General features: G+C 39.3%; 1 protein-coding gene across 1 annotated transcript in view; it reads right to left on the bottom strand.

Annotated features, from left to right (window-relative positions):
• LOC111873267 (homeobox protein prophet of Pit-1) overlaps nucleotides 1-26,855 on the bottom strand; it is a 98,823-nt gene that overhangs the window by 44,739 nt on the left and 27,229 nt on the right. Inside the window, exons 2-3 of the mRNA XM_033755024.1 lie at nucleotides 18,647-18,807; nucleotides 16,424-16,531 (exon numbers count right to left, since the gene is read on the bottom strand). Of these exons, the coding sequence (XP_033610915.1) occupies nucleotides 16,424-16,531; nucleotides 18,647-18,807 (269 nt within the window). The remainder of the gene's footprint in view (nucleotides 1-16,423; nucleotides 16,532-18,646; nucleotides 18,808-26,855) is intronic.

Genomic DNA, 26,855 nt, shown 5'->3' on the forward strand with positions numbered 1-26,855 from the left:
CGCAGAATTCTCACAAGATGGTTTCAGTTTTGTCTTTCTTTTCTTACGTGTATCGTGTTGCGAACAAGAAGAGTCAATCCGAAAAAAATAATACAGGCAGAAACGTGACAGCAGAATGAAATGTCTGATATACAGAGGGAGCCAAGAGTCTGTAAGTGAAGTAGATTTATATGGATGCCAAAAGTTAGACGAGTTTGGATGACTTACTATGGCGACGGGCTAGACAACTAGGTTTCTATTTCCGGCAACGGCGGAGAATTTCCTCTTCTGCTGTGGGAAGATCAGTTTTGGGGTCGACCTAGTCTCCTGTCCACTAAGTACAATAGATAAGACGGTCTCGGTGTGGAGCTGATTCCTCATCCTAATTTAGGAAGAGATTAAAAATTTCTGGATCTTTATTCCCTCTCCATCACACGTTTCCATGGTGTACCGTTTAAACACAGATACTATCTTCACCGAGACATAAATTTAACGTTCTATAGAAACAGGATTTCTAACCACATTTTAAAATGTTACGGTGAGATATTTTGAGTCAAGATATTAAATGTGCGGTATATTGGCTTACAGTAATGTAGTGTTCTGACGGATTAGATCTTATAAAATTTGTTATTATTATTATTATTATTATTATTAGCAATAGATGCGTTTGTAATATGTTACGTATCAACGAGAAACTACCTCGCTGTGTCGTTGTAGCATTTTTAATCTGTTTAGAAACCGTCATATGAAACAACATTGTATTGAACATATTACTGTTGTTAAGATTTGAGGTTTTCACGGCGGTGACTATGAAGAATGCCGTCTTCTGCGATGTGGCGCTGTGTAGATCTTTTGTGAACCGACGTTTCGGAGGAACGTATCGCATTCATCTTCAGAGCAGAAAAATCCGAGAGCGAGGAACGAACTTGAACGGGTGGCTGCAGACTGCCACATCCCGAAAGAAGGCATTCTTCAGCCTTGCTGTTTATTACTAAATTGTTTCTCTGTTCCTGCAATGAGGGTGAGTCGTGGTTGGTTACTGACGTACATTGTTGCATCATCATTAGAGAGTCATTACGTTGTACTCGTATTTTCAACATACTTCTGGTATTCATATGCCGATGGGAAATTCAAATAAAATTTAACATGAATTCTCTCCCGTAAGTTTACATACACGAGGAATGGCATGCACTGTTTCTTAGGGTAGATGTATTTCACCTTCACCGGCTAACAAAACTTGTTTATGACAAGCTCTGTTACTTCATAACGTGTTTAGGAAATTCTCAGGAGGCTTACTGATCGATAGTAAGATTTTGGAGAACTTGAAGAGAACAAACCGATCGTCTCTTACACATTTTCTGTATTTATTTTTTGTTTGATGGCGCTTTCAGAAGCTCAGATTATGCAGAACAGAATAATAGGGTTACTAGTAAATAATGAAGTGGAAACTTTCTGAAGAAAGTCGTCGTGTTCTAATCTGGATTATAATCCCGGCATTTAGTTGAAGGGACTGAAGAAGACCAAGTAAAACCTCAGAACCAAGATCTGAAACAGGACTCTGCAAACACGGAGCAGCAGAGCTACCCACTCCACTGCGCCGTTCGGTCCCTTCCAAAATCTAAAAACATTGAGCACAAATTTTCCTTCTGTTTTGTATGGGTGTGAAACGTAATCTCTGACATTAAGGGTGGAACATAAATAGGGAATCTTTGAGAATAGGGCGCTAAGGAAAATATGTGAACATATGCTGGAGGATGAAACAGGAAGACGGAGAAAACTACTTCATATTTTTTCATTATTCACCAAATGTTTATGGAAAGTTTAATTAAAGGAGGCTAGTGTGAGGGAGGACGGCCATGGTAGGCGAGCGGTCTAAGGCATGTACTCTCTTCGCTCGCTCGGAAGCCGGGATCGTATGTTCGAATCCCACACAAGGCATGGATGTAAGGTATGTGTTCATTCTGTGTCTGTATTGTCCTGTGTTAAGTAGAGGCCTTGTGACGAGCTGATCACTCGTCTAAGGTGTCCTACCGTCCGTAAAATGATCATGAAACTGAAAATCAGAGGCCACGGCCCACGGGGGTTGTAGAGGCAGTGAAAAACAAAATGTGAGCGAAGCATACACCACGGATTGAGGGGGTGAAAAATTCGTACAGAATTTTAATCGAAATACCTGCATCGAAGAAACCAATCGGGAAATCTAAGCTTATATGGCAGGAAAATATTAAAATCGGTATTAAAGCAAGAGTTGTGAAGACGGGGGTTGGATTCATCTGGCTCAGAATANTAAAATATACGCACCAATAGAAACAGTGACTCAGTCTGTATTATGCATGCACTTTACAGGTGTACATTTAGAGTGATGGAAACGAATATTCTAACGGATGCAGCGTACACAAATGTATATTGATCCGCGGAGAAAGCATGCAATTGGATAAATACAGAGACCAATGGTTTTCGCAAACGAAATAAATAGGCCTGAGTTTGCAGTATTACTTACTTACTTACTCACGGAGCTGAGCCCTTCTTGAATAGCCGTCAATTCTGCAGCTACTCAAGAATTTCCCAGCATTTTATGGAACCCGAAGGTTCGTTACCCTGTTCACAACAGCCCTCCACTGGTATCTATCCTGAGCCAGATCAATCCAATTCATACCATTCCATCCTATCTAAGACCCATTTCAATATTTTCCACCAACCAGTAGTCACTTTCCTTCTGGCTTTCCCGCCAATATCCTATATGCATTTCTCTTCCCCTCCATTCGTGCTACATGTTTGCAGTATCACATCCCTTTTCGAAAGCTTTTTAAAAATGCAAGATGCTGAAATCTCCCAAGTAAATTGTCTTTAAATCTCCGTGATTTTAGTCTGCAAGCGAATTATACAGACCGAGCGACCACCACTTGTCGGCGAAGTTTAGTGCCAACTTTTGCGGATAGAGGGTGTCGCGTGGTTAGAGCAACGAATCCCCACGGTCGTTAATTACGGTTTTCTAGACCGGAGCCGCTATTTCCTTGAAACAGCTCATCAATTATCATCAGGAGGCTGAGTGGACCCCGTTCCAGACCCACTATTTCTCCCAAAAAATCTGGTAGCCCCGGGAATCGAACCTGGGTCTCTGGATCTGTAGCCAGGAAAGCTGCCCGCTAGACCATAGAGGAACACGTTGAAAAACCGAAACCAACTTGGGATCTACGGGAACAAAACTTAACAAACGTAGCACTCAAAATATTCAAAATTACTGGGGGTTTGAACTTTGTCCATCGTCAGGTATTCTAGAAAAAATTACACCTTTTCAGAAACTGGATTTCTTTCCGTCCTGAGGTGAAGGGGGAAGACATCTAATCTGTTGTGTCCATTAGAAACAGCTAACTTCAATCACTGGACAACCCCTGTCAGTAATATACAACATCGTCAGAACCCTTTAGAATCTGCTAGCTCTACAAATTTCATGACGGTATGATTTTTCTTTGTTCCAAAGCAGAGACTGTCTTCCTCGGAAGATTCTTTTCTGAGATCACAGTTTTAGCTGCCAGGAATAATTTCAGGGCAAGCCAATACTGCGAAATACCAAAATTCACAGCCATAAGAAAAACATGTATCTTACAAATTACATATTTCGGTATTATCTTTCATAGTAGATAACAGATGAGAACATGAATTATTCGTGTTGAGTCAGAGCAGAACTTTCTCAGATTTGATATGCACTTAAATTCGTTCCAAAAATATCTATTGAGGCCCTTTATTATGATTCGTAATGTTCTAGTTTTTAAGATGTACAGCTCTTGGCTCCTCAAACCCCATGATTAAGCATCAAATTTTTAGGATTATAGCGGTAGCCGGGCTCAGGCTCGATATAGATTAATTTCTAGAAAGTTTTCCGTGCGCGAAATTGATTAGATAAAATATATCTTTATTACAATCCTGAATTACTAATTTCCATAAAATCAAAAACACTGTTTACGTTTATCTATCTTCACAGTCGAAAGGACATACTTATTACTAATTCAGAATAAATTATATAAATATTACGTTTTCAAGTATATATCTGCGGAGTTATTGATGTACTGATTAATTAATTAAAACTCCGTAATTAATCGACTAAACTCTTAGCTTACTGAATCCATAAATCTAAACTATTGATATATAGTCTTCTGTGCCATGAGCACTGGGGGGAAAATGTATAACGAACAGGCAAATAATATAATACAAAACTGGACTGTCCTGTACAGAGAAAAAAATTTGGTCAGCTTACCTCTAAAGGAATTTTTCTGAACTATGCAAAATCTGCTCAGAACCCGTCAATATGGGAAGCTGTGATAGTTGTGTTTTGCTCTAAATTCACCCAAATTGAATTATGTCTCACGGGTCACAAGGATGTTGAGACAGAAGCCTGGCTACAGCGTTACCTCGTTCATATACTTAGGTAAGGATCTTAAAATACATCTGGAAACGCAAACTTAAATTTATGCTTACTTTCTGCATCCGGTCTGTCGCTTTCCATATTATTATTTTAGTTATTTTTTCCTTTTTAACTTCCTGTACGTGCACTCTTCTTTTTCAATTTCGTCTCTCTTCTGTCTCCCTGTTGCTACATCTTTTCCATCGCAAGTTCCTCCTGCTAACATCATCCTCTGCAGCAGCAGCCCGCGACAAACCTGGCATTTTCCTCCCCACAGCCCTCCCAACCTCACCATCCCCTACGGCACCGTGAAACATCTCCCCTTCCCAAACCCCTCCAGTTGTTCCCGGAGTCTCTGATTGAATTAGCCCCTCATTACAGACGTACCGCCCCTCCTCCACAACCAACTGTCGTATTCCTAGATGTCACCCAGTCTCCAAGTCTTTCCTCAACCCCTACAACCACTACTACAGCTTCAACCCTCATCTCGCCCCCAAGCCAAGCCGTAACATCGTCGCGCAAGAGCTGACTCACATATACAACTCACCCTCGGCAGCCAACACTGTCGTACACCGATGGAAGAAAGAAGAGATAGAATTCCTCTTCTGTTTCAGCGTTAAGGGCTCGATAAACTCGGCTAAGAAAGGGATATTGGGTATTCCAGATGGCATAGTAAGAGTTCACTTCACATAAATTTTGTCCAAATAATTTAGTGCTCAAAAATTTTTTGTTACAGGACTTAGCCAACATATACGGTCAAGATAAAGAACTGACTTACGTCATGAGGTAGATTTAAACAGTTTTTCGATGATCTCTCAAGTTAAACGAGATGTTAATGATTACCTAACTTAATGTAAACGATAGCCCGACATGTATCGACATCACAATATTATTATCAACAGACATTCGATCAATCAATATATTGATAAAATGCTCAATGTCTTTCTTGGCGTGATTGTGCTTACATTCTAAAACCTTATACTATTCTCAGTAAAGCAAGCGAGGTAACACAGTGTTCTGACATAGATTAAAAAATGGTATCAGCCTTACGCCCCGGCCGCCCTTTAACTCCCAGGAAAATTCCTGGTACTCATTTGTGTTAGAGGCTGAGTTGACTCCAGGGCCATACTGCGGCGGAAAGATTGGGTCAATTGAAAAATTCACCTCATCGGGACTCGAACCTGCGACTTTCCAGCTTGCAGCATAGTGCCTCAACCAACTACGCTACTGCGTGTACCTCTGAACTAGATTAGCTATTAAAAATTCAATTACGTAGTTCGAAGATTTTAAAATGGTCCAGATACAACTATGAATATTTTACATAAATATTTACTTTTGTGTTCATTATAGTGGTGAATATTAGAAAGCATAATTGCATGAATGGCGTCATTCCTGCAGCATGTGAAATTATTAGGGTTTTGTGTAATGTTACTGTTCTCTGGTTCAAATCCAGACTGGATGGAGATAATATCACACATCACCACAATTTCATATATGCTACTAGAGGAATCAAAGCATTCTTCTTAATGATAAAGAAGTGGCCGCCATTTCAATTCAAGTCAACTCCTTAACATACACCACTATATCTATGTACTAATTGTACAGTTCTTTGTACATTCTTACTCTTGATTTTGGACCATTTTTAGAACGTACAATTTCTCACAGGTATTTTTAAAACTTAATCTATATCATAACATGCTATTGCCTCATTTGTTCCAATAAGCATAGTTTTAAGTTCTTAGAATAGTTGAAAAAGAACCTTGAAGAACTTTACCAACACTGACTGATCGAAAGCCGCTGGTGTTATTTTCATATTAAAGCATGTCTGATTATCATTTATCTTAAACGAAATAAATAAATAACATCTTGTATTGTATTTGACTGATCCTTTATAAGTTGTTTGAATTTCCCGTACTGACTGTACAAAAACAATGTGAAAATCATGAGGTAGGTTTTGACACATAAGCATATCGTACGAAATTGTTATAACACCTTGCAAGTACAAGTATTTGAAAAGACAATCTTTTTACTTCAATTAATATCATCTGGTCATCCGTAGATAAAAATGTAGTCATTTGGCCTACGTTATGTATTGTGGTTCGTTTCTTTTTTCAGGAATGTTTCTTTTACCTTCAATGCTTCTGCCCAATAGGAAAAGTTGAGGTTATGGATCCAATTTTTTAATGAGAGCTTCCAGTGGATGGAGTTTGTGTTTTCCCCAACTGCGTGAAACTTACGGCCGGCAGGAAGATTTACAGGTGCATGTGAGACGCGTACAGCAGCTTTGTCGAAGGTAAGTAGAGAAGTGAGACGCCATAAATTCAATATTGGTTACAGCCGACCTCGAACTTATAAGACCAACGTACATTCCCACACTATTGAATCCTCCTCTGTCATGTGACTTCGCGGAGAAGAATCATTCTTCCGAAACTAACGCCGGCTCCAATAATCCAGGAATTGAATGGACACCCTAGGTTCATCATCGTCACTAATTCATATCCTGAGTCACATGACCCGAGTTCACACTCGCGTTTTCCGCGATCTAGCTCTCTATTTCATTATCATCTTTCCATATACGTCTAAGCACCTCTAAGGCGCCTCCTTATTACAATTCATTTCGAGTTCCATGTTCTAATTTCAGCAATTCGGAAAGCGTAAACATGGCCCCGAGTTGGAAATTTGTGACATCATATATAGAAATAAGACAAGAAAGAGAATAAGGTAAGCAGAACATAATACAATACAACATGACATGGCCATGTTACCTGTATCTGAAAGTCGAAATGCATAACAAACTAGGTTTTGTTGTGCGACTGTCAACAGAGGCAAGTGGTCCTCAAGCAGAACGCCTTGACCAAAAATAAAGAAGTGTTAAACTCGGAAACTGCAAAAAGGTTTTCCGACCTCAACTCATGAAGCCGATCTATTTAGCAGAACTCCCTCCCATCAAATCTTTGAGTTGACAGTACCTCATTTAAGTAATATAAGTTTATAATACTATGGCGTGCAGCCTAAAAGCCAGAATATCTGAGCAGGCGTCCATTGCTGGACAACGGCTGTCAAAACACGTTTCCGAGACATCCATTGCATAGGTAGCAGCACCTAAAGATACGTCTCCTAAGCAATATAGACAGATGTTTCCTGCACAACAGAGTTGTAGTTTCCATGACAACGAAGGGATGAGCTGTTCGACTTGGTGTTACCTTTGTCGGTAGGCCAAGCAGTTATAAAACAGAGTGCATTCGTGAGCAGGGAGAGAATATTCATAAAAGACAAACCCATCTTCTCGTCAGAGAGGATGTTACATAAGGACTATTATCGCAAGATTTCAGTTGAAAAAATCTCTGGTCGTGGTCTCAAGAGACTTGATTCCAAGACAAACTGATTGACGGTAAACCGCCAGTCGTAAAGTAACTCTGACTCTGACTCTGACTCTGACTCTGACTCTGACTCTGACTCTGACTCTGACTCTGACAGGGAGAGAAGTGAGAGGAGAGATCAGAGAAGACCAGATAAGAAAAGAGATTAAAGGTCACATCAGAGACGACGGACTAGCCAGGTCGCATTGTCTGGAAGACGCTATTTCGGAGTGACCGTAATTGTAATTGTGAACGGGTTATCCAATAAACAGCTTCATCTAATCCGCAACCCGCAATTATTTGTCACTTAACACCGGACACGTGAAAATATAATGACGAAGTGTGATATACTTGAGAATGCTGGAAGACGGCAGTGACGATTTGATACGTCCAAGTTTTTAAGAAGTAAAAGTAGGCTAACAGCCTCAAGAGGCCGTAAATATGAATATCGTTACTCACAGTGAGAAAAAGAGAATTATACCAGCGAGACGTAACAGCCACTACCTGCCCCCCCCCCACCATGTACATAAGTTAATCGGGATCAACCAAGCGCTAAATGTGCTTCATTAGTCCTAACCGAATCAAGGGCTTGCTCGTAGCCGTCTTGGAGGCCGCCAGCCACCCCTAGGTACTCAAACCTTGCTTCTTAGCATAATGTCGTTACACTACTATCCGACATAAATACATGGAACTCTGTAAATGTGGTTGAATGTCTTAGGGTATCTATTCATTTCTCTCAAAACTAATAATAGGCCATGTTCACTCAATGAAATTAGGGAAGGCCTACCTATCAGGGGTCTTAATAGGGAGAACGTATAACATAATTAAACATAACTATAGTAATACAAGTAATAAACAGAGATCATATATACATACCGTCCGCATAAGTAAAGCAGTTAAGTACATGTGCTTATGCACTGGTTTTGGTACAGTGTTTTGGGGGGAGGCTAGTGATACCGGTACAACCCAGAATCATAAACAAAATTACACGACCCACGACCCCTACATCATGACTGCCAGTCAGTGGAATGTGCTATTCCGAACATTGTTACAGATCCGTGACGGAGTGTACGGTGACAACAGGAAACTAAATAGCTTCCATACATGTCTACAGCTACAATAAGATGTAGACTGTTCCTATACATCGATTGTTTTCCAAAATGCCCAGTCGTCTGCAGCTACGTTTTCCAAAAGCGCCCATATAAAACGTTAATAATTTTCTGGGAGTGCACTTGGACATGACTAATCCTTGAGAAGAGATAACTGCTCTTAGTGTAGGTCGCGAGCCCACCAGGTTATCCACAGTTTGTGAACTTATGGATCACAGGATCTTGGTCGTGTGTTCTTAGAGCCGTTTTCTTCCATTTTCCCGTTTCCTTGTGTACTCTTGAAGGAAAGAATGAATGTGGGAAAGTAATTTAACGATTGTTTCCACCTATAATTCATATTCAATTACAGAAAGGCCTAAACACTTGGCTGATGACGGAGACGATATACTGAATATAAGGTAGTCGGTATTCTCTTGATCCATTGATTCTCATTTCCTCTAATAACTAATCTAGATTAACAAATTCCAATATTTGTATGCATTTATGTGTAACAGTTTTCATTAGTCACGATATACGAATCTTTTTTCATCTGAGAGTTTGTCTTTGTTCTCGTCTTGCATCAAATTTATGCATGTGTTAATATCTGAATAGGGATATTCAGATATGTCTCCATCTGTTAGCGTAAAAGAGATATATTTTGTTTTGTTCAGGGGAAAGTAAGTGTATCCATAAATTGAAAAGGTTTGTAATCTGAGGGCAGACAGTTAAAGACGAAATAAACACTGAAGCGAGGAATAAATTATTTATATTATATCAGTGTTACTTGAGAAAAGTTCAGAATTTTTAATTATTGTCCATCTTATTATAATGAACAGTGGAAAGAATTATCGGCCCACAATTTATTCTATAAGCTGGAATGTTTGAATTTGTTATATATGTTAGAGTCTCATGTATATTATTAGTGTTCACAGTAAATAAATCATAATCCATCCATTGTTAGTTGTTCGTATTTCACTTGCAATATCATCTCGCATACAGCTCCAAATTCGCCACGTGTCATAGGCTTGCTGTTGTGGGGCGACTGAAATACAGACCTGGCCAGTAAGATTTCTTGTGTAAGAAAACTGTGTTCCACTGCGTTCCATTCTGTCTGCTTCCAACTTATTGAAGCACAAAAATGAAACGAATAAACGATACAAAATCCAATAAGGAACCATGGCTCAATAACACTGAAGTGAACGAGATAAAGAAACGCATTAGAGGATGAAATAGCACAAAAAGGAACGACCTTTAAAAAAGAAAAGGTGGGAGAGACAGGGAGGAAAGAAATATACAAGCATTGATTGGTTTAGAGGAAGAAGTATAGGGGATGGAAAAATTGTAGGTCTTCTGAGAAAATAAAATTAAATGAGATAAGGAACAAGGAACTGAGACGGGAGAAAGGATCGCTGATATATGAGAGAGGAGGAGCGTATGGGGGGGACGTTAAGTGCGGGGAATTATTCACAAAGCCGTTGCTTAAACTCGATTTTGTTTATTTTATTCCCGCTATATGTGATTTTTCATTCTGTATCTATTACAAACGTATAATTTCAAATTGATTTTATCTCTGTTTCGTTAGTTTGACAAACAGACCGAGAAATATCACATTCAACCTCCAAGCTGAATTATGATGCGATAAAATTTTTGCGGTCCAAGATTTTGTTCTTTAATTTAATTCATAACACGTTTAAGTGGTTATGATTTCTTCGGGAAAATAGCTACGCCTTCCATCTGATAATCATATCATCTCCGTGTGACCTATAGAACATTGCAATTACATTGTGATATGGAACTCGAAGGACGGCCTCTGTGGTTTGGTGGTCAGAATTCCTGCCTACAGATCCAGAAGTCCGGGTTCGATTCCCGGGGCTACCAGATTTTCTGAGAAGTAGTGGGTCTGGAACGGTGTCCACTCAGCCTCGTGAGGATGATTGAGGAGCTATTTACAAGAAATAGCGACTCCGGTCTAGAAAACCGTGATTAACGGCCGTGGGGATTCGTTGCGCTGATCACACTACACCCTCTATCCGCTAAAGTTGGCACTAACTTCGTCGACAAGCGGCGGTCACTCGGTCGGTATAGTTCGTTTGCTGATTCAAACCACGGAGTTTGTTTGTTTTCTGTTTTATGGAACCCTGCGTGTTATCTCCGTCATTATGCTGGCAGGCCACTGAATCCAATCAAGATCAGATTTATTCGAGTATACATCGCCCAGTAGTATCCATCAGATATACTCCTATACCTTTCATTTCCCATGTACCAGGTAAGTTTGTGCGTCATGCTCTTATCAAAAATTGTGCGTTCTTCTTATTTCTGCTATAAGCATTACACACCTAGTTTACACTCAGTAACCTTATTAATGTGACGCCACTCCATCTTATATTTGTCATTCCTCATTAGTCAGATTTCTGTTTTATTTGCAATCAATTCGCCATCTATTCGGAGTGAGAGGCCAAGTTAAACCATCATTACTCTTGGAGAAAAGTCCCTAACATAGAAACAAATCTTCGTTGATCAGGCATTGTTTGATGAGATATGATTTTAACATATGATTCAGCGTCATGTAATAAAAGAGAAACAAGCTGCATAATTTTAAGTAATGCTCATGTACGGGCACGAGGTAGCGTAGTTGGTTGAGGCCGGGTTCGATTCTTGATGAGGTCATTGGATTTTTCAATTGACCTATTCCTTCCTGCCACAATTTGGCGCTGGGATCGACTCAGACTCTGATAGAAATGAGTACCAGGAATCTTCTTGGAAGTAAAGGGCGGCCGGCGCGTAAGGCTGACCTTACCGCCGTATGTGAACCGATTGTCTAAAAAATGTGACAGGCTCTACGTCTCACAACCCAATGGCCCTCCATGGCCTGTTACAGGGATAGCTTTAAATTGCTGCTCATTTTTCTATAACTGTGTCGCACTGTAGGGCTTCCAGTGATATGGAGCACGAATAGGGAAACAATAAAAGCATACATAAATTTGATTGGAATGCTTCAAAGGGACCCCTTTAGATACCTATAAGTAGATGTTTTACACTCCACTCCCATCTTTTACCCTTAATTTTATAAAATTAATTATGTTTGCTACAATTACTTGCAAATGTGTTCAGATGTAAAGGAATGTATTTTTGCATTAGTTTAATGTGTATGTCTCAATAATACACGGCCTTCCGAAATATATCGCTTGAATTACAAAGTAACATTCCTTTTAAAAGGCTCAATTCAAGGAATTAAACAGAAACAAGTCAACAAACACATCCGTAAATAAAATCGAACTCAGACTGTCGGAAAAAATACAGGGAACTTAATAAGAGTGCAGAATTTAATGCACACTGCAATTCTGCTTCATACATATCCTTATAGGTAGGCAGGCAAGCCATACAAAACAGCTCGAAAAGTTGCCTACCTGCAGAGGTATTCCAGTGAATCCTCTCGCTGTGTTCCATATATGCCCGGATCCCATAAGCTTTGTAGTTTGCACTATGGGAACTGCCCCTAACCACGGCTATACGTATTCACTATATGCTGATGAATATGGAAATGGACGGATGGTAGAGAAACTTTATATGCTAAAATTCCATCACTGTACCATGCACTATAGGCTTTTGCTACGAGTGGTTTTTTTAACGTGCACACAGGCCGTTCAGTGCTCATATATGGTCAGTCACACAGCCTTCCCCACCTCCTCCCCTCTAGGCACAGATACCATACTCGTATATATGTTTATTGCAATGGAAAACGCTTATTCCAATTATTAATTCATATTCATACTGGTCCGCAATTCACCTCCTCCTACCATTCTCATACCATCACCACACCCAGTGCACAACCCACACGCCATTTCTCTTCTCTGCCAAATAATAATTGACAGGAACGTTTTAAAATGTTCCACTGCTCTAATTGACTTTTGTTTTTTGTTTTCAATTTAGAACGTCGGGGCAAGGGATAGGATACTGCAAAATGGGCTCATAACAATAACAATAGCAACAAAGATGGGTGGGAGTACGTAGTTGTGCGTGTGCTTTCGGTAAGGTTGCTCTCAGACATCACGCTTTCCTTGTACGAAATAGCTATTCAATTTCAACGAGTATTGCTAACTGAAGGACGCAGAAAAATACGTTAAGAGGAGCTTCATAATTTGAATTCCTCACTAAACAGTGTCCACGGTGATCAAATTCAGAAAGATGAGATGGGCAGGCGATGTTATGTGGCTGAGGAGATGAGAAATTGGAATCAATCTGAATAGAACTAAATACATGGACATCAAAATGGCCACCTGATTCAAGAATGCTTCAAGTGAATGATCATGAAGTTGAAAGATTGCGAGAATTCAAATATCTCGAATCTACTCTAATAGGAGATTAGAAGATCACTAAATAAAAAAAAACTAAACTCCATGGCCTGTAGTCCGCAAGCTAACTATACCGACCGAGCGACCGCCGCTTGTCGGCGAAGTTAGTGTCAACTTTTGCGGATAGAGGGAGTCACGTCGTCAGCCCAACGGAACCCCACTGCTGTTAATCTCGGTTTTCTACACCGGATCCGCTATTTCCTTGAAATGGCTCCTCAATTATCCTCACGAAGCTGAGTGGACCCCGTTCTAGACTCACTACTTCTCAGAAAATCTGGTAGAGCCGGGAATCGAACCCCGACTTCTGGATCTGTAGGCAGGAACTCTGACCACTAGACCACAGAGACGGCTGATTATAAAATCACTATTGAAATAAAATAGAGAATTTTAATGGCAAATCGAGTTATGTCCTAAAGAAAGAATTAAGTTCGCGGTATTTGGGGAGAGAGACTAAATGCACTCTATATAAGACCCTTGCAAGAACTATACTTACCTATAGGAGTGAAAGTGGGCCCCTAAAAAGTGAGATGGAAATGTGCTCCAAATCTGCGAAAGAAGGATATTAGGAAGGATTTATGGCCAAATTAAGGAAAATGGTGTAAGGATATCAATGTACAATCATGAGGTTTATAAATTATATAACGAACCACATACAGTGAAAGTAATGAAAGTAGGGCGGTTGAGTTGGCATACAAAATCAGAGTGGGGAACCTTTAGGGAGAAGACTGCTGTGGAGGCATAAACGTAGGGCGTATGGAGGTCGCATAAATGGCACGTGAGAGTGAGGAGTTGTTTCAGTCAGCCCGGGATAGGGAGCAGTGCCGGGGGCATGTGAATACTATAATGGACCTTCTTGTCCCAGGAAAAGCGGGGAATTTCTTGACCGACTGAGCGATTATCACATTTTCAACACAAATTCTCCTTCATGGAGTCAGTGAGTCGTGTAAACTTGCCGAAACCTCGAACACGCATATAGTCTTTGACAATCCAAACACTGGATTACATTGTAGTGCAAACACTGCATTCATCTACAAGCATTCTCTAATATAACACTCTGGGCTGTTGCTCTACTTCGAAATACACCAACATATTGTCACGTGTTTGGTATGTAACGCGACAAATAACTTCGCGTGGGTCTCGGATTTAGTGAATCTTTATTGGGTACTCACTCTTACACTCTGTACATTTATTATCAGTTGTAGTATCATTTGGCTTCTGTCTCAATACTCAATTCAATTCTCTAATACGTGTCGTAAGCTCTGCTTATATAGGGGTTATGCGGTCTCAATAAAGGACACCCCTCGCCAAGGTTCGATCTCACGTGTTCGGCAATCCGTTGTTTCGGGAACGTTCCTTATAGATTACACCGGTAACGTGTTTCATCTCATCCGTTGTTACTCAACGACAATTCGTTGCTATGATTTGTCGCTACGGGAACTCCACATTTCCAAGTATTCGTTGTCGTGGAAGTGTCCGTCCCGACTGTAGCGGTTGTCGCGGTGATGGATGTAAGGTAACGCGTCACATTGCTCCCTTCTAAAGGTTGTTCGTCCCGAACAGCCTAACGTGTTCGTCTTCCTCGTGTTAACTCCGCCCTTCTTTCGTTTTGATGTTTGATTCTTCCATCCGCCTTCCTTCTTACAGAGTGTTCGCCCCGAGCTCTTTCATGGTCCTGGATTTGTCGGTCGCATTGTCTTACATTCATCCTTCACTTTCATTCCTGCTAGGGAGGCCGGCGTTTCTACTACCGGTTCCTCCCATGCGGGCCGTTTCCTTTCTTTCGTTTCGGAGGGGGTCGACCCCTCCACAAGGTACATTTTATTATTTTCCATATTTCCGGCCCGGAGATTATCACGGCGAAAGTGTTTCGTGTTTTTCCTCAGCCTCTGTATGCAAATTTCGGCATACTACAGGATGGCCGTATATGTTTGATAAAATTTTAATTTGTTGTGCCAAAATAAGCTCAACAACAGCTATAAAGTTGAAACAAGTGTCATTTGAATGACAAACTCTGAAAGTTTTACAAACCCTGAAGATGCTGAATATGAGCTCCATTTCTGACCAGACAAATTTCCTGTCTCTAATCCAGCTCATCCCGTATTTTTTTTTATGTTCCTGTCAATTGTCACGACAGCTGCAGTAATTCTCAACTTAAATGCATCAATATCCAGTGGTAGAGGTGGCACAAATACTTGTTCCTTTACGTAACCCCACAGAAAGTAGCCACATGGCACGCTGAACACTGGTGCACAAATTTGTTTAAGAGTACTGTCTCGGAAAACTCCTCTGTTGGAGACGTCATTCTGACAATTGTGGAGCCTGGCGGTAAAGATAGGTATTACAGAGATACACCGCCAATTTTGAAATCTAAGAAATTGACTTTCCAATGAATCCGGTTATATGTTGGTATGCTTTACAGTTTCATCGTATTTTATCCCCGAAAGTGTATCAAATTATTATAGCCACACTGTATTTTTAAATAGGCTAGGACTGTTTCCTATTACGCCTTTTCATTTCCTTCTTCAATACAGTCGGCACTGCATACTAATATTCCGAGCATCTGAGTTTATGGTTAAATAAACAGAAAATGAACCATTCAATTAGGGAACATTTGACGAGATACTTAATATACGTATCTTAAGCTTTAAATGAAGAGGAAACGCTGGTTCTTTAAGGGTAACGGAATAATGAATTGCAGCTAAGTTTGCTGTTAATAAACATCAATACAAAATACTAAAAATTTCTGCCGATGTTACGTTGGAATAAGACTATTATGACAAGGCCAATAAAACAGAATTGCCAACATCACATCGAAATTATACATATTAGACACTGAGCATTGCCTGAGGTATATGTAACATTCACGAACTTTCGAGAGCGACTCTAGTGTCAACTTCTAGTAATTGCCTTTGTACTGAAAAATGTTTTTATTTTTCAATGTTTGTGGCAGCAGTTGTGATTTATACCAGAATTTCTTGAACATTAATCTTCTATTTACAATTGCACTTATATATGATGACAGTCATCTAAAGATGAGAGGAACTGGAACTCCCGAAATTTCGTACATATCATTAAATGCAATACATTGCAGAAAATGGACACCGTTGAACGAAATTAAGGCTGTAATTAATCGACTGTTGTAATAAACCAATGTAGTGAATGACTATAATTGGTAAGCAGAGCTTTGTAGTTGTATCCACTGTGATTATTGTGCCCCATATACAAGTGCATAAAGCGACTGACCTGTATGCGTGCCTCGTTTAGCTTGGTTGTCCTAGCAAGCTCCTCCCTGCAGTATATGTCTGGATAATGCGACTTTGTGAACGCTGCCTCTAGCTCCGCCAGCTGTTCCTGTGGCAAGTTAGATACATATGTTTTTTTTTACTGATGAATAAAACAAACGAAGATATTTAACACAACAGGCCTAACAGAGTCCGTTGTTCAGCACCCTGCCATTGGACATAATCTTGAACAAGTTCCATCATACCTGATTCTCATTACAATGCATCCATTTTAATATTATCCTCTAATCTTATTCTGAAAATTTCATCTGGACGTTTGAAATGATTCTTCCACATTAAATTTCCGCATTAATTGCTTGTCATTGCCATAGAAACATGCCAAATTCATGGACACTTTAGATTTCAACATTATGAAAGACGGCCTACAACTTGTGGCACAGAAGAGGGTTCGTACAGGCTAAAGAGAGAATATTATAACTACATGAAGACATAATAGACAGGAATGGAAGCTATGAAATTTCTAAAATTTAAAAGATAATAGAAAGAGAAGAAAGCACAGCTAGTTAAATACAGGTAGATCCAGATACAAGTAATAAAGTTTATCTCCAACATAATTAAAAATGTAATCCTAAAAAGCTGTCATGACAAAGAAACAACTACCACAATATTAGAATCAAATGAAATTATTTGTGGAACATGTAATATTATATTTAAGCACACTGTTGCTTTTATATATATTTCAAGCACAGTATATTCAGCCCTCAATCCAACTTCTTTCACTCTGATGCCGAAACATATCGTAAGGAGGAGAAACAAAAGTGAAAATAATTTTCATTTCGTGCATTCTGTTGTGTCACAATATATAACTATTTTATTGAACGTCACAACACAACAAACAGAAAAAATATCAAGGTTAGCGCCCAACTATGGTTTCGCTACATGTTTCAGCCACTAACGTCCATCATCAGGTAAACACATATTAACAAACATATACTACTGAACTGCTGTACATTAAATTGGATACAATGTTATTAATCATTTAAAATACTTTGCGTAAAAATACAATAAGTCAGATTATATAAAAAATAAATGTTATTGTATAAAACAAGATAAAACTTAATTGATGTTACACAACATCGAATCAGTCGTTGATTTTTTACTTTTCATACGTTTCCATGGACCAATTGGCAGTTCGATATTTCTTTTGTATAAGAATGTATTGGAGACCCATGATTTTGGAAACTAATTAATCTGAAAATGATACGAAAATAATAGTATTAAATTTTGTCATAATTAGTAATTGATTTGGATATTGAAGATGTAGTATATAGTATATATTATACTTACTGTATAGGCGATGCCTCATCTTACGAAGAATTGTCCGTACTGTATGGAAAGTAAACAACGACTGATTTGGTGATGCAGGATTAAAGTCAATGTAAGGGGGAGGGGGGAGGTAAAGATAAGGTGTATGCGGGAGTGAAGGTAGGGGGGGAAGAGGGTATAACTGTATATTATGTTTTGTATGTATCAATTATTTCATCGTATATAGGGTTAAACATTCCGGTAAAATTATCATTCAGCAAACAAAAGTTACAACTTAATGATAATTTTACTGAAATGTTTAACCCTATATACGATGAAATAATTTATACATTCTTCTTCTTCTTCTATTCATGTTGCTCCAACTTGGAGCATAGGTCATCCGTGAAATACTTCATTTCACTTCAGTTTCTCAACCTATGACAGTTGGAAAGGGGATCAGTAAGTTGCAAGACCGCTACAAAATATAAATAGACGTCCATGCCTGGAATGGGTTTCGAACCCACAATCCCAGCGTTCGAGCGGCCGAAGACAGTTCCTGCCTTAGACGGTGCACAACTGTGCACAACTCGTAAGACATTACTGTAAACATACCTAGGTCAATTTTGATTCCTTGATGAAATATTTTTGTAAGTATGTTCAGGGTCTTTTGAGTTCTGTAGTAAAACAGTAATTCTTGAGTTCCTTCATGAGGCATTGCTGTAGATACATTCGGAGTCTTTAGGGTTCCACCGAAGTGCCATACATAAATTTATTTAATTAGTCACAATATTTATTTTCATACCTAAGCATTATTAAGAATACTTTATTTATCACAGGTCCCCGCATACAGTAACTTCGTGCAATCATCCTGTGTGTGTATTTATTCATATTGAAACAAAAACGTTTGGTTGCTGCGTACCTGAGTGAAAGTTGTCCGATGTCGCCTACGCGCCGGAGTGGGGCATGACGCTGTTGTGGGTGTGTGGCCCGCATGCTGGGGAGCGCTAGGGGGTGAAGGCCCCCCGCTCCCTAGCAGTGACTGCGGTTCAGGCTTCAACTTCTTGAACGCTCCCTCTGCACCTGTAATGGCATACAGAACTATTAGGAGCATTAGGAAGGAACCATGTGTGTACATTAGCGAGGGGTTGAGCGAAGCAGATCAAAGACCTGATATAATGAGCAGCAATTGAAACCAGCAAGATGCAAGTCAGGCGGAAAAGATCTCCTGGAAATTGTTTGATTCTCACTGAGTTATTTGGGGGCCCATTTCATTGAAATTTGTGGGATTTTACTATTTAAAACCTTACTTTGTCTTCCAAATGTCTGCATAAAGATGAATTACATGTCAGAGTCTACATTAATTTTCATAACTTGTACTCTTCTCCAAGTATAACTAGAATGATCAAGTCAAGGAGGATGACATTGGGCAGAAAATGTAGCACGAATGGGGGAGGCGAGGAATGCATATAGGTTGTTGGTGGGAAAGCCAGAAGGAAAGAGACCACTTGGAGGACCAAGGCATATGGGGGTGGACAATATTAAAATTGATCTTAGAGAGATAGGATGGGATGGTATGGATTGGACTGATGTTATTCCAGATAGGGACCAATAGAGGGCTCTTTTGAACACGGTAATAAACCTTCGGGTTCCATATAATGCTAGGAAATTCTTGAGTAGCTGCAGAATTGGCTTTTCAGCTCCATAAGTAAGTAAGTCAACATTAATTTTTATTATATCGATGAATACATTTATGAAGATCTTTATTAGAAGGATGAATAGACTTAGAAAGTTTGAAAAGAAATAGTAGAGGTTATATTTAAGGTGGTTGGTGAAAGCGTTTACATTACTGCTAGACTCCAGCGGCTGGCTCTCACGAGCAGAACAGCCTAGCATGTGTCAGCTACAATCTATATTTCACATATCGGCTTCATGGGTCCCATAATAAAATTTATGAAAACGGGAAGTATTTTCGGCTATCTTAGACTGGGTTATAATTTTTTTACTTATTAGTAATTAACTGCATCTTAGTATTATTTTTATTGTCTGCACCCTGTTGTATATTAAACGTTTATAGCCTGGTTAAACAACCGTCAACAAAACAAACAAATAACGAACGTTATTGCATTTATTTCGCATGCACGCGGAAAACCACGATGTAAGTAAATATTTACACTACACCATACGACTATAAATCACTCAAAATTGAACCATATTAGAATATCTATAATCTACTTTTCAGGTGCACAGAGAATTTAAAAACGCATATTCCTAGAAAACCTATCTACTCTACGATACATCGTAGACTTGAAGTTCACGTTAAATAATGGAAAAAAAATAATTTTTCATTTTTAACTTTTAATTTCATTTTTTATCCTCCTACCGTGTTATAACGTTGTAAATATAAAGAGTAATATCCAAAATATAACGAAACACGGATATTGTAATGAAATTCATTTTAATGAATATTATTTATCTACATTATAAATACATAAATATACAATTGAATAAAGGATAGTATATTTCGTGAAAAAATGCCTGATTATGACCCAGCTGTATCGAAACATATAGCAAATGTACATAATTAAACGAATGGTAACACAATAACATTGGCTATTTATTATGAATTTGTTGTGTTTACGGTGGTGTAACACCACTATGTACGTTTCAACTGATCAGGTAGATTAGGGCGAAAATCGAAAATATTTAATTCGGAAGGGTGTGTTGGCGATCGTGGCATGGTTTCGGAAACTACCACAAATGTAGTCTGAAGAAACCTGAAGCATTCATCCACTACAGCCGACTTGAGCTCCTAGAATTGAACTCGAGACATTCAGAATCATAATCGTTCTGAAAGAACCTTACGTCTACTACGTTACAACGGGTTCCATGTCGCGACAGATTATCTCAATCAATGGCACCAGCAATGCCCATTATCTTTTTCCTCTTAAACATTTATAAATACTGTAGCATCTATTTCGATCTTACATAAATAGTTTAATTTCTTTATTCTTAACTAACCCACGAAAGAGGACTAGGTCATGATTTTTCAAACGTGCGGATTAGTCACAAACGTAATATCAATTTCGATTTGCAGAGTCTTGTGTGGTTTGGTGTTCAGCATTCACGATTCGTATCATTCAGGAAGGTCTGCTTAGAATTATGTTTCAACGGCTACAAACTTATTTTTTTATTTATTAATTAAAGACTGGGTAACCCAGAACTTAATTACAATTAAAACTAGTTGGATAACTAAAGATTATTTTTTTTCTAAACCTAATAGACTATGTAAATTAAACTAAATCTCTTCCACTGAATTACTTAGTACTTTAACATTTTACTAGTTCGAAGGGTTTCTTCCGTTTGAGTCGTCTAATGATATTGTTCACGTTGAGAAATCTGGACGCTTAAATGTTGACATGGTTTTGGAGTCTCTTTTCATGAGAGGTGGCGGACTTAGCGATGATATCTGTAACCGTCTCGATCCCAAGGTCACGATGGTCACTGTTACGACAATACATTTTAGCACTTTGTTCTGATAGCGTTGAATCACTTGAATATTGGATTCACTGGCGCAGCGCCAGAGCTGGATACCGTAACTCCAAACTGGACGTAGAATTTGTTTGTATAATGTAAGTGTATTGTGGATTGGTAGCTCAGAATTGCGTCCAAGCAACCAATACATTTTTCTGTACTTGTTGAGCTCATCACGTGTTTCAACGGCTTCAAACTTATAATAAGATTTTCGTGGGTTTTCTCAGTCCAAATGCTGAATTTGCATCTTAAAACAGGACGAGAACAGGCGCGCCCTCCTCATTCTCAATTTGTCGGTGACTCAGAGAAGTATGTCTGTAATACATTCAATTTATGAAGTGAATAAAGCAATAAACAATAAACACATTTCTGTATTCTTACGTGTTTCGTGGCGTATCATTATAACGATTATTCTGCGTAGAGGCATAGAAGAATAATTTCCGAAGGCTGTATGTCCTTAACTAATTTTGCTTCTACGACAATTTTCCCTAGGAAACATGTTCTGAATCGGAGAGAAGCGGTTGCAACAACGAAGGAAATATCCAGGTGCCTACAGGGATATAAAATTGCTACAGCTAACTTTTTGAAGCAAATGTTCTTCTTTTCCCAAATAAATTTTGAACTGTTATGACGCGTTGCAAATCTAAAATTTATTAAATAATCTTTCGATGTTTATTTAATTTAGCTTTATCATTATTCAGTTTCCTTTCCTTCATCATTGAATTTAAGGCTATTATTCTTTATTTGTTCAGCTCCAAATGTTTTAGCAACTTTAACCCGTCATGCCTGAGTTCATGATCTCCTTATATCTACCGGAAAACGTGACCCGAAAGTGAACAGAAATTCAGTCGTTTCCATTTGGGAGGATGGGTAATTAACAAATAGACGTGTCATTTCGGTTGTCATATTGGATTGGTAGATTGATAATGTAGTCGTTTGTTGTGATTTTTTTTCCAATACTGAGAAATAAATGAATCTCCTAACCTCTGGTACATGTAAATTTGACCCTGCAATTCCTGAATGCACGTTTTGGTTTCATTCTCGCCCACAGATTTCACTGTAAGGGCAAGACGGAATTCGACTGGGGCTTGCCTTAAGAATAAATATTCATTAAGCATCTCAACACGTCTTGCGGCATTTTGAGATCTGGTATGATTAAAAGTTGGAAGAGAAACATCTTCGGCTTCCCACCACGGTGATCCAAGTTCGGTTACAGGGATTTGTGGGTGGACGAAGTTGTTATTCCGCCAACAGCTCCAGATTCATTAATCATTTTATCGGAGTCACTGAAGGTGTCGTTAAATAACTATCCAACTAGATTTGATTTTTTTAATTGTCATGTAAAGTCATATCTCTTTCTCTCAATACTCGTACATTATATATATTACATTAGTTAGTATTGACCCAGTAGGCTCTTTCTAAACACCCAAACATTGTGTTCGCTTATATGCACCGACATCTTCAGTTACTTCTAGAGATGTCCACTCAGCCTCGTGATGATAATTGAGGAGATATTTGAATTGAAAATTAGCGGCTCCGGTCTAGAAAATCGATATTAACGGCTGTGGGGATTCGTTACACTGACCACGCGCCACCCTCTATCCGCTAAAGTTGACACTAACTTTACCGACAAGCGGTTGTCGCCCGGTCGGTATAGTTCGCTTGCGGACTAAAGCCACGATGTTTGATGCCACTATACTCTTATATTTCGGCGCTCAATTTAAAACCTCAAGCAGGAGGAGGTTACCCTTATGTCACGCGCACTCTGACAACAGCGTCCGTACGTCGCTACTCAGACAGCTGGATGGCCTATCTCCGGTGAACTCGTCAAGTGACTCTTACGAAGAAAGCCCTCCAACACAGTTTAACAACACTTCGATTTAGACATTAAGTTCTGCTTTTATGTTTATATATTGTAGCTTTTAATTTTTATGAAAGGTATTTGATCACGGTTTGACGCGCTTCATGGAACAGCACTTGAACTACCTCTCCACTTCCCAATGAGCCGAACCCTTTGCTGGCACATCTGCTAGTGACAATCCCAGGAGGGCTGTTCAACACTTGTTCAAATGACAAGGCCGGTGAGAGCTCTCATATGGACAACTGGAACTTTGAATGTACCCAGTCAAAGGGGTAACAAAGGAAATTCTTTATATTTACATGTGTCCCTTTTAAATTTGTGTCTCATGAGAAGAAATTCCTTTATTTTAATAAGAATGTTCGTGGACAATCTGTTTCAGGCATAATAATTTGTTAGATATATAATCGATATTATGCAACGCTTTAATCGATTCAGAGTCAGAAACTTCTGCACTTTGCAGAAAGATCGGAGAGTTTTTTACTTGTAACTTAAATTGTTATGATCCTTGTGCCTAATTATTCGTACCGGTATTAACAGACTTCATTTCAAAATTGTAGTTCTCTGTGTAATTACCAGCAATGCGAATAGGCGATTTAAATTTCGAAACAATCTTCCGGCGTATATTCCGAACACCAGAGGATTGAACTACAGTAAATTATAATATTATGTCTCATGCATGGCTGTGACACTTGGTGGCCCTCTCTGAGGGGAAGGCATAGATTTAGATCTTGCTTTGAACAGGTCATGCACAGATCTGCGTGTACTTCCTCCATTCTCGCTCAATGTCAGGTGCAAAATCTCATCGTCTTCCTCAGCTCGAGCAGCGCTTTTATCCATGTGAATCCCTCTCACTATCGGGAAGTGTTTACACCAGTCGCACCAAATCTACCCGATTAAAGCCGCGTCTTAGGCATGCTGCAATCGCACAGCCGCTGCGGCTTGAGTCGTGCGGCTGAAACGCTTCTTGCGAATCACACCTTTAGACCGCTCAGCTACCGTGACCGGTCAGGAGAAAACTGTTTAGTGAAAAGCTTAATAACTGAATGACATGACAGTTTGTCTCACGTGCAACACTATGTTCTATAAGATTTATTAACTTGAAAAGTTCAAAAGTTTAAAAGTCCATCACTACTTGTTTCGACCAATATAGTTATCATCAGGTGTTAAAATTATTTGTCGAGGAAACTTCTGTTTTCCTTTGTTGCTTATATTGTTAAATATACAGGTCCTCTCGATTCGCATGTGAGTTGGTGGGTTGTGTTCTCTCTTTTTGTGTTTTGTCCTGCCTGTCTTGTTCTCAAAGGGTTTAAAGTTATTAAATTTTATAGAACATAGTGTTGCGCGTGAGACTGTAACCAATCGCCACTAAGTGAAAAGTGCAACAGCATGCTACAACATAATATTACATACAGTTTTATCCGTAAATTTCAGGTCAAAAATCACTCGGGAGTCCTAGGCTTACGTGCGTGGATAATATTAAAATGGATCTTAGAAAGATATGATGTGGTGGTATGGACTGGATTGATCTGGCTCAGATAGGGACCAGTGTAGGGCTCTTTTGGACACGATAATGAACCTTCCACTTCCATAAAATATTGGGAATTTCTTGAGTAGCTGCAGAATTGGCGGCTGCTCAAGAAGGGCTCAGCTCCAAGAAATTAGTTAGTTAGTTGCTTAGTTGGTTAGTTAACTGGTTAGTTGGTTGGTTAGTTAGTTAGTTAGTTAGTCCTAAATGGAATGCCACTTGAACGTGAATCATTGAGAAAGAGTTTGTTCTGTATTCAGTGGATTGAACTGGCTCAGTATAAGTCCAAGCTGCAGGATTACGATTACATTATGATGAACCGTCATAATATCCAAGAATTTCTAGGCCAGCAGAATAATAATTATCTTCTCATAAACTCATTGCACGACGCTGTTGGTTGAACTACGAATGAGTCCACTCATGTTCTGTACACCAGTGTCTCTCTCTTCGCTCAGCTGTACAAGAAATCTCTCTCCACGTATGGAATTAACTTTCATTTCAGTGTTTACAAGAGCCGGTTCCCGAGCAACAATGTGAGCCAGCAGAAAGCAGGGAGGCACGCGGTAACGTAGTTTGTTGAGGCACTGTGATACAAACCGGAAGGTCCCGGGTTCGATTCCCAGTGAGGTCATTGGATTTTTCAATTTACTTAATCCCTCCAGCAGCACTATAGCCCTGGGGTCGACTCAACCTCTAATAGAAATCTCCCTGGTGGTAAAGGGTGGCCGGTCCGTAAGACTGACAACCTCACCGCCATTGCCGATTGTCTAGAAAATGTGGCATCCTTGACGTGGGTCTCCACGGCCTGTTACAGGGATAGATTAAATAAGAGAAAATCATGAGAAACCTGGTATGTGATTTCCTCGTATATAACAAGCTCCTACGGCATAGAAGTTTGAGCTTTATCTTTTGTGGGAGGGGAGACGGCAGATGTGATAAAGTTGCCCTTAAAATGTGCTTTTCGAAAGCAGCTGGGGGGATTATAACGTGACATTATTGTCACCATGGCTAGCGTATTTACGAACAACGAGCTTAAGGGGTAACGCATGGAGTTGTATTTCGCCTTCATTAGGACAGACAGTTGGTCTTCTATAGACCTGTGGCTAAATGGACGCCGGGTCTGCTCCCGGTACATTGGAGTGGGCAGATGTCTAAGGTTTCGTATGGATCATCTCGCTTCGATCACTATGGATATTTATTATTCCTCACTTGTTAAGTATATCATGATAAATTGCACAAACGAAACTGAATAGTGTAATAAGATTTTATCTATCGCTTAGCAAGATGCAGTAGCTGTAAAGATCTATATTTTTCATTAAGTTACCGAAAACGGAAATGACTTTCCAACTAAGTTTAATTTAAAAATGCGTGGAGTTTTACCTCCACTCCCTACAACCGGAACTTCATGATTAATATTTAATACCGGTTCGAATGTTCAGTTGTTAACTACCATATATCAGCTTCAGGGAAATGAGCTTATAATTTTGTCATATGGAAGACAAAGAAACAGATCTGGGAGGACTGGTTTCTAAATTACTCCTTACTGGACCTTAGCATGAGAAAGAATTGTAACAAGGAAGAAAAATCCATCCCGAGATTTTAAAGAAATTACACGTTCTCATATTCCATAAATCCGGGAAAGTTGTTTCTGGAATGCCGTCTGCGTATACTCGTATATAAGGGCGAGCCTTGCTAGAGACGGAACGGTTCGACGGAAGCTCGGCATCTCGCAGTTTATCCATGATAGGTTGGTACCCGTGTTTATGAGCATTCTTACTCCAAAAATAGTGGCTTTTCAGAAGCCCCTTTCAAAGACAAAAAAATAGCGATTTTTTCGAAAAGGAGTATAATTATTCTCTTTAAATTTCAGTTATTTATGAAAATCATCTCTAGGAAAAAAACCTCCGTAACGAAATCTTCGGGAAAGCAGCGATACCAACAATATGGACCAAAACGTGTAGCATTGACCCTCTTCAGTCGATGTGACGGATTTCAGTGTCGTCCGCCGTTCACTAAACGACAATGATCTACTGGGAAACAATCGACGGAGTTTCAAAGGTAAATTATTCAAGATCATTTGTGTATCAGAAATAATATACAAACTTTTTCATTAATTCTTCATTCTGTTTTTCAGATTATAGCAGCAGGACTGTCGAAGGCATGAACAGTCTTCGTCCGCTCTAACATTTGGATCGTCGGGTTCGTGTCCCA

This window comes from Cryptotermes secundus, unplaced genomic scaffold, assembly GCF_002891405.2.
Source record: "Cryptotermes secundus unplaced genomic scaffold, Csec_1.0 scaffold110, whole genome shotgun sequence".
Classification (NCBI taxonomy): domain Eukaryota; kingdom Metazoa; phylum Arthropoda; class Insecta; order Blattodea; family Kalotermitidae; genus Cryptotermes; species Cryptotermes secundus.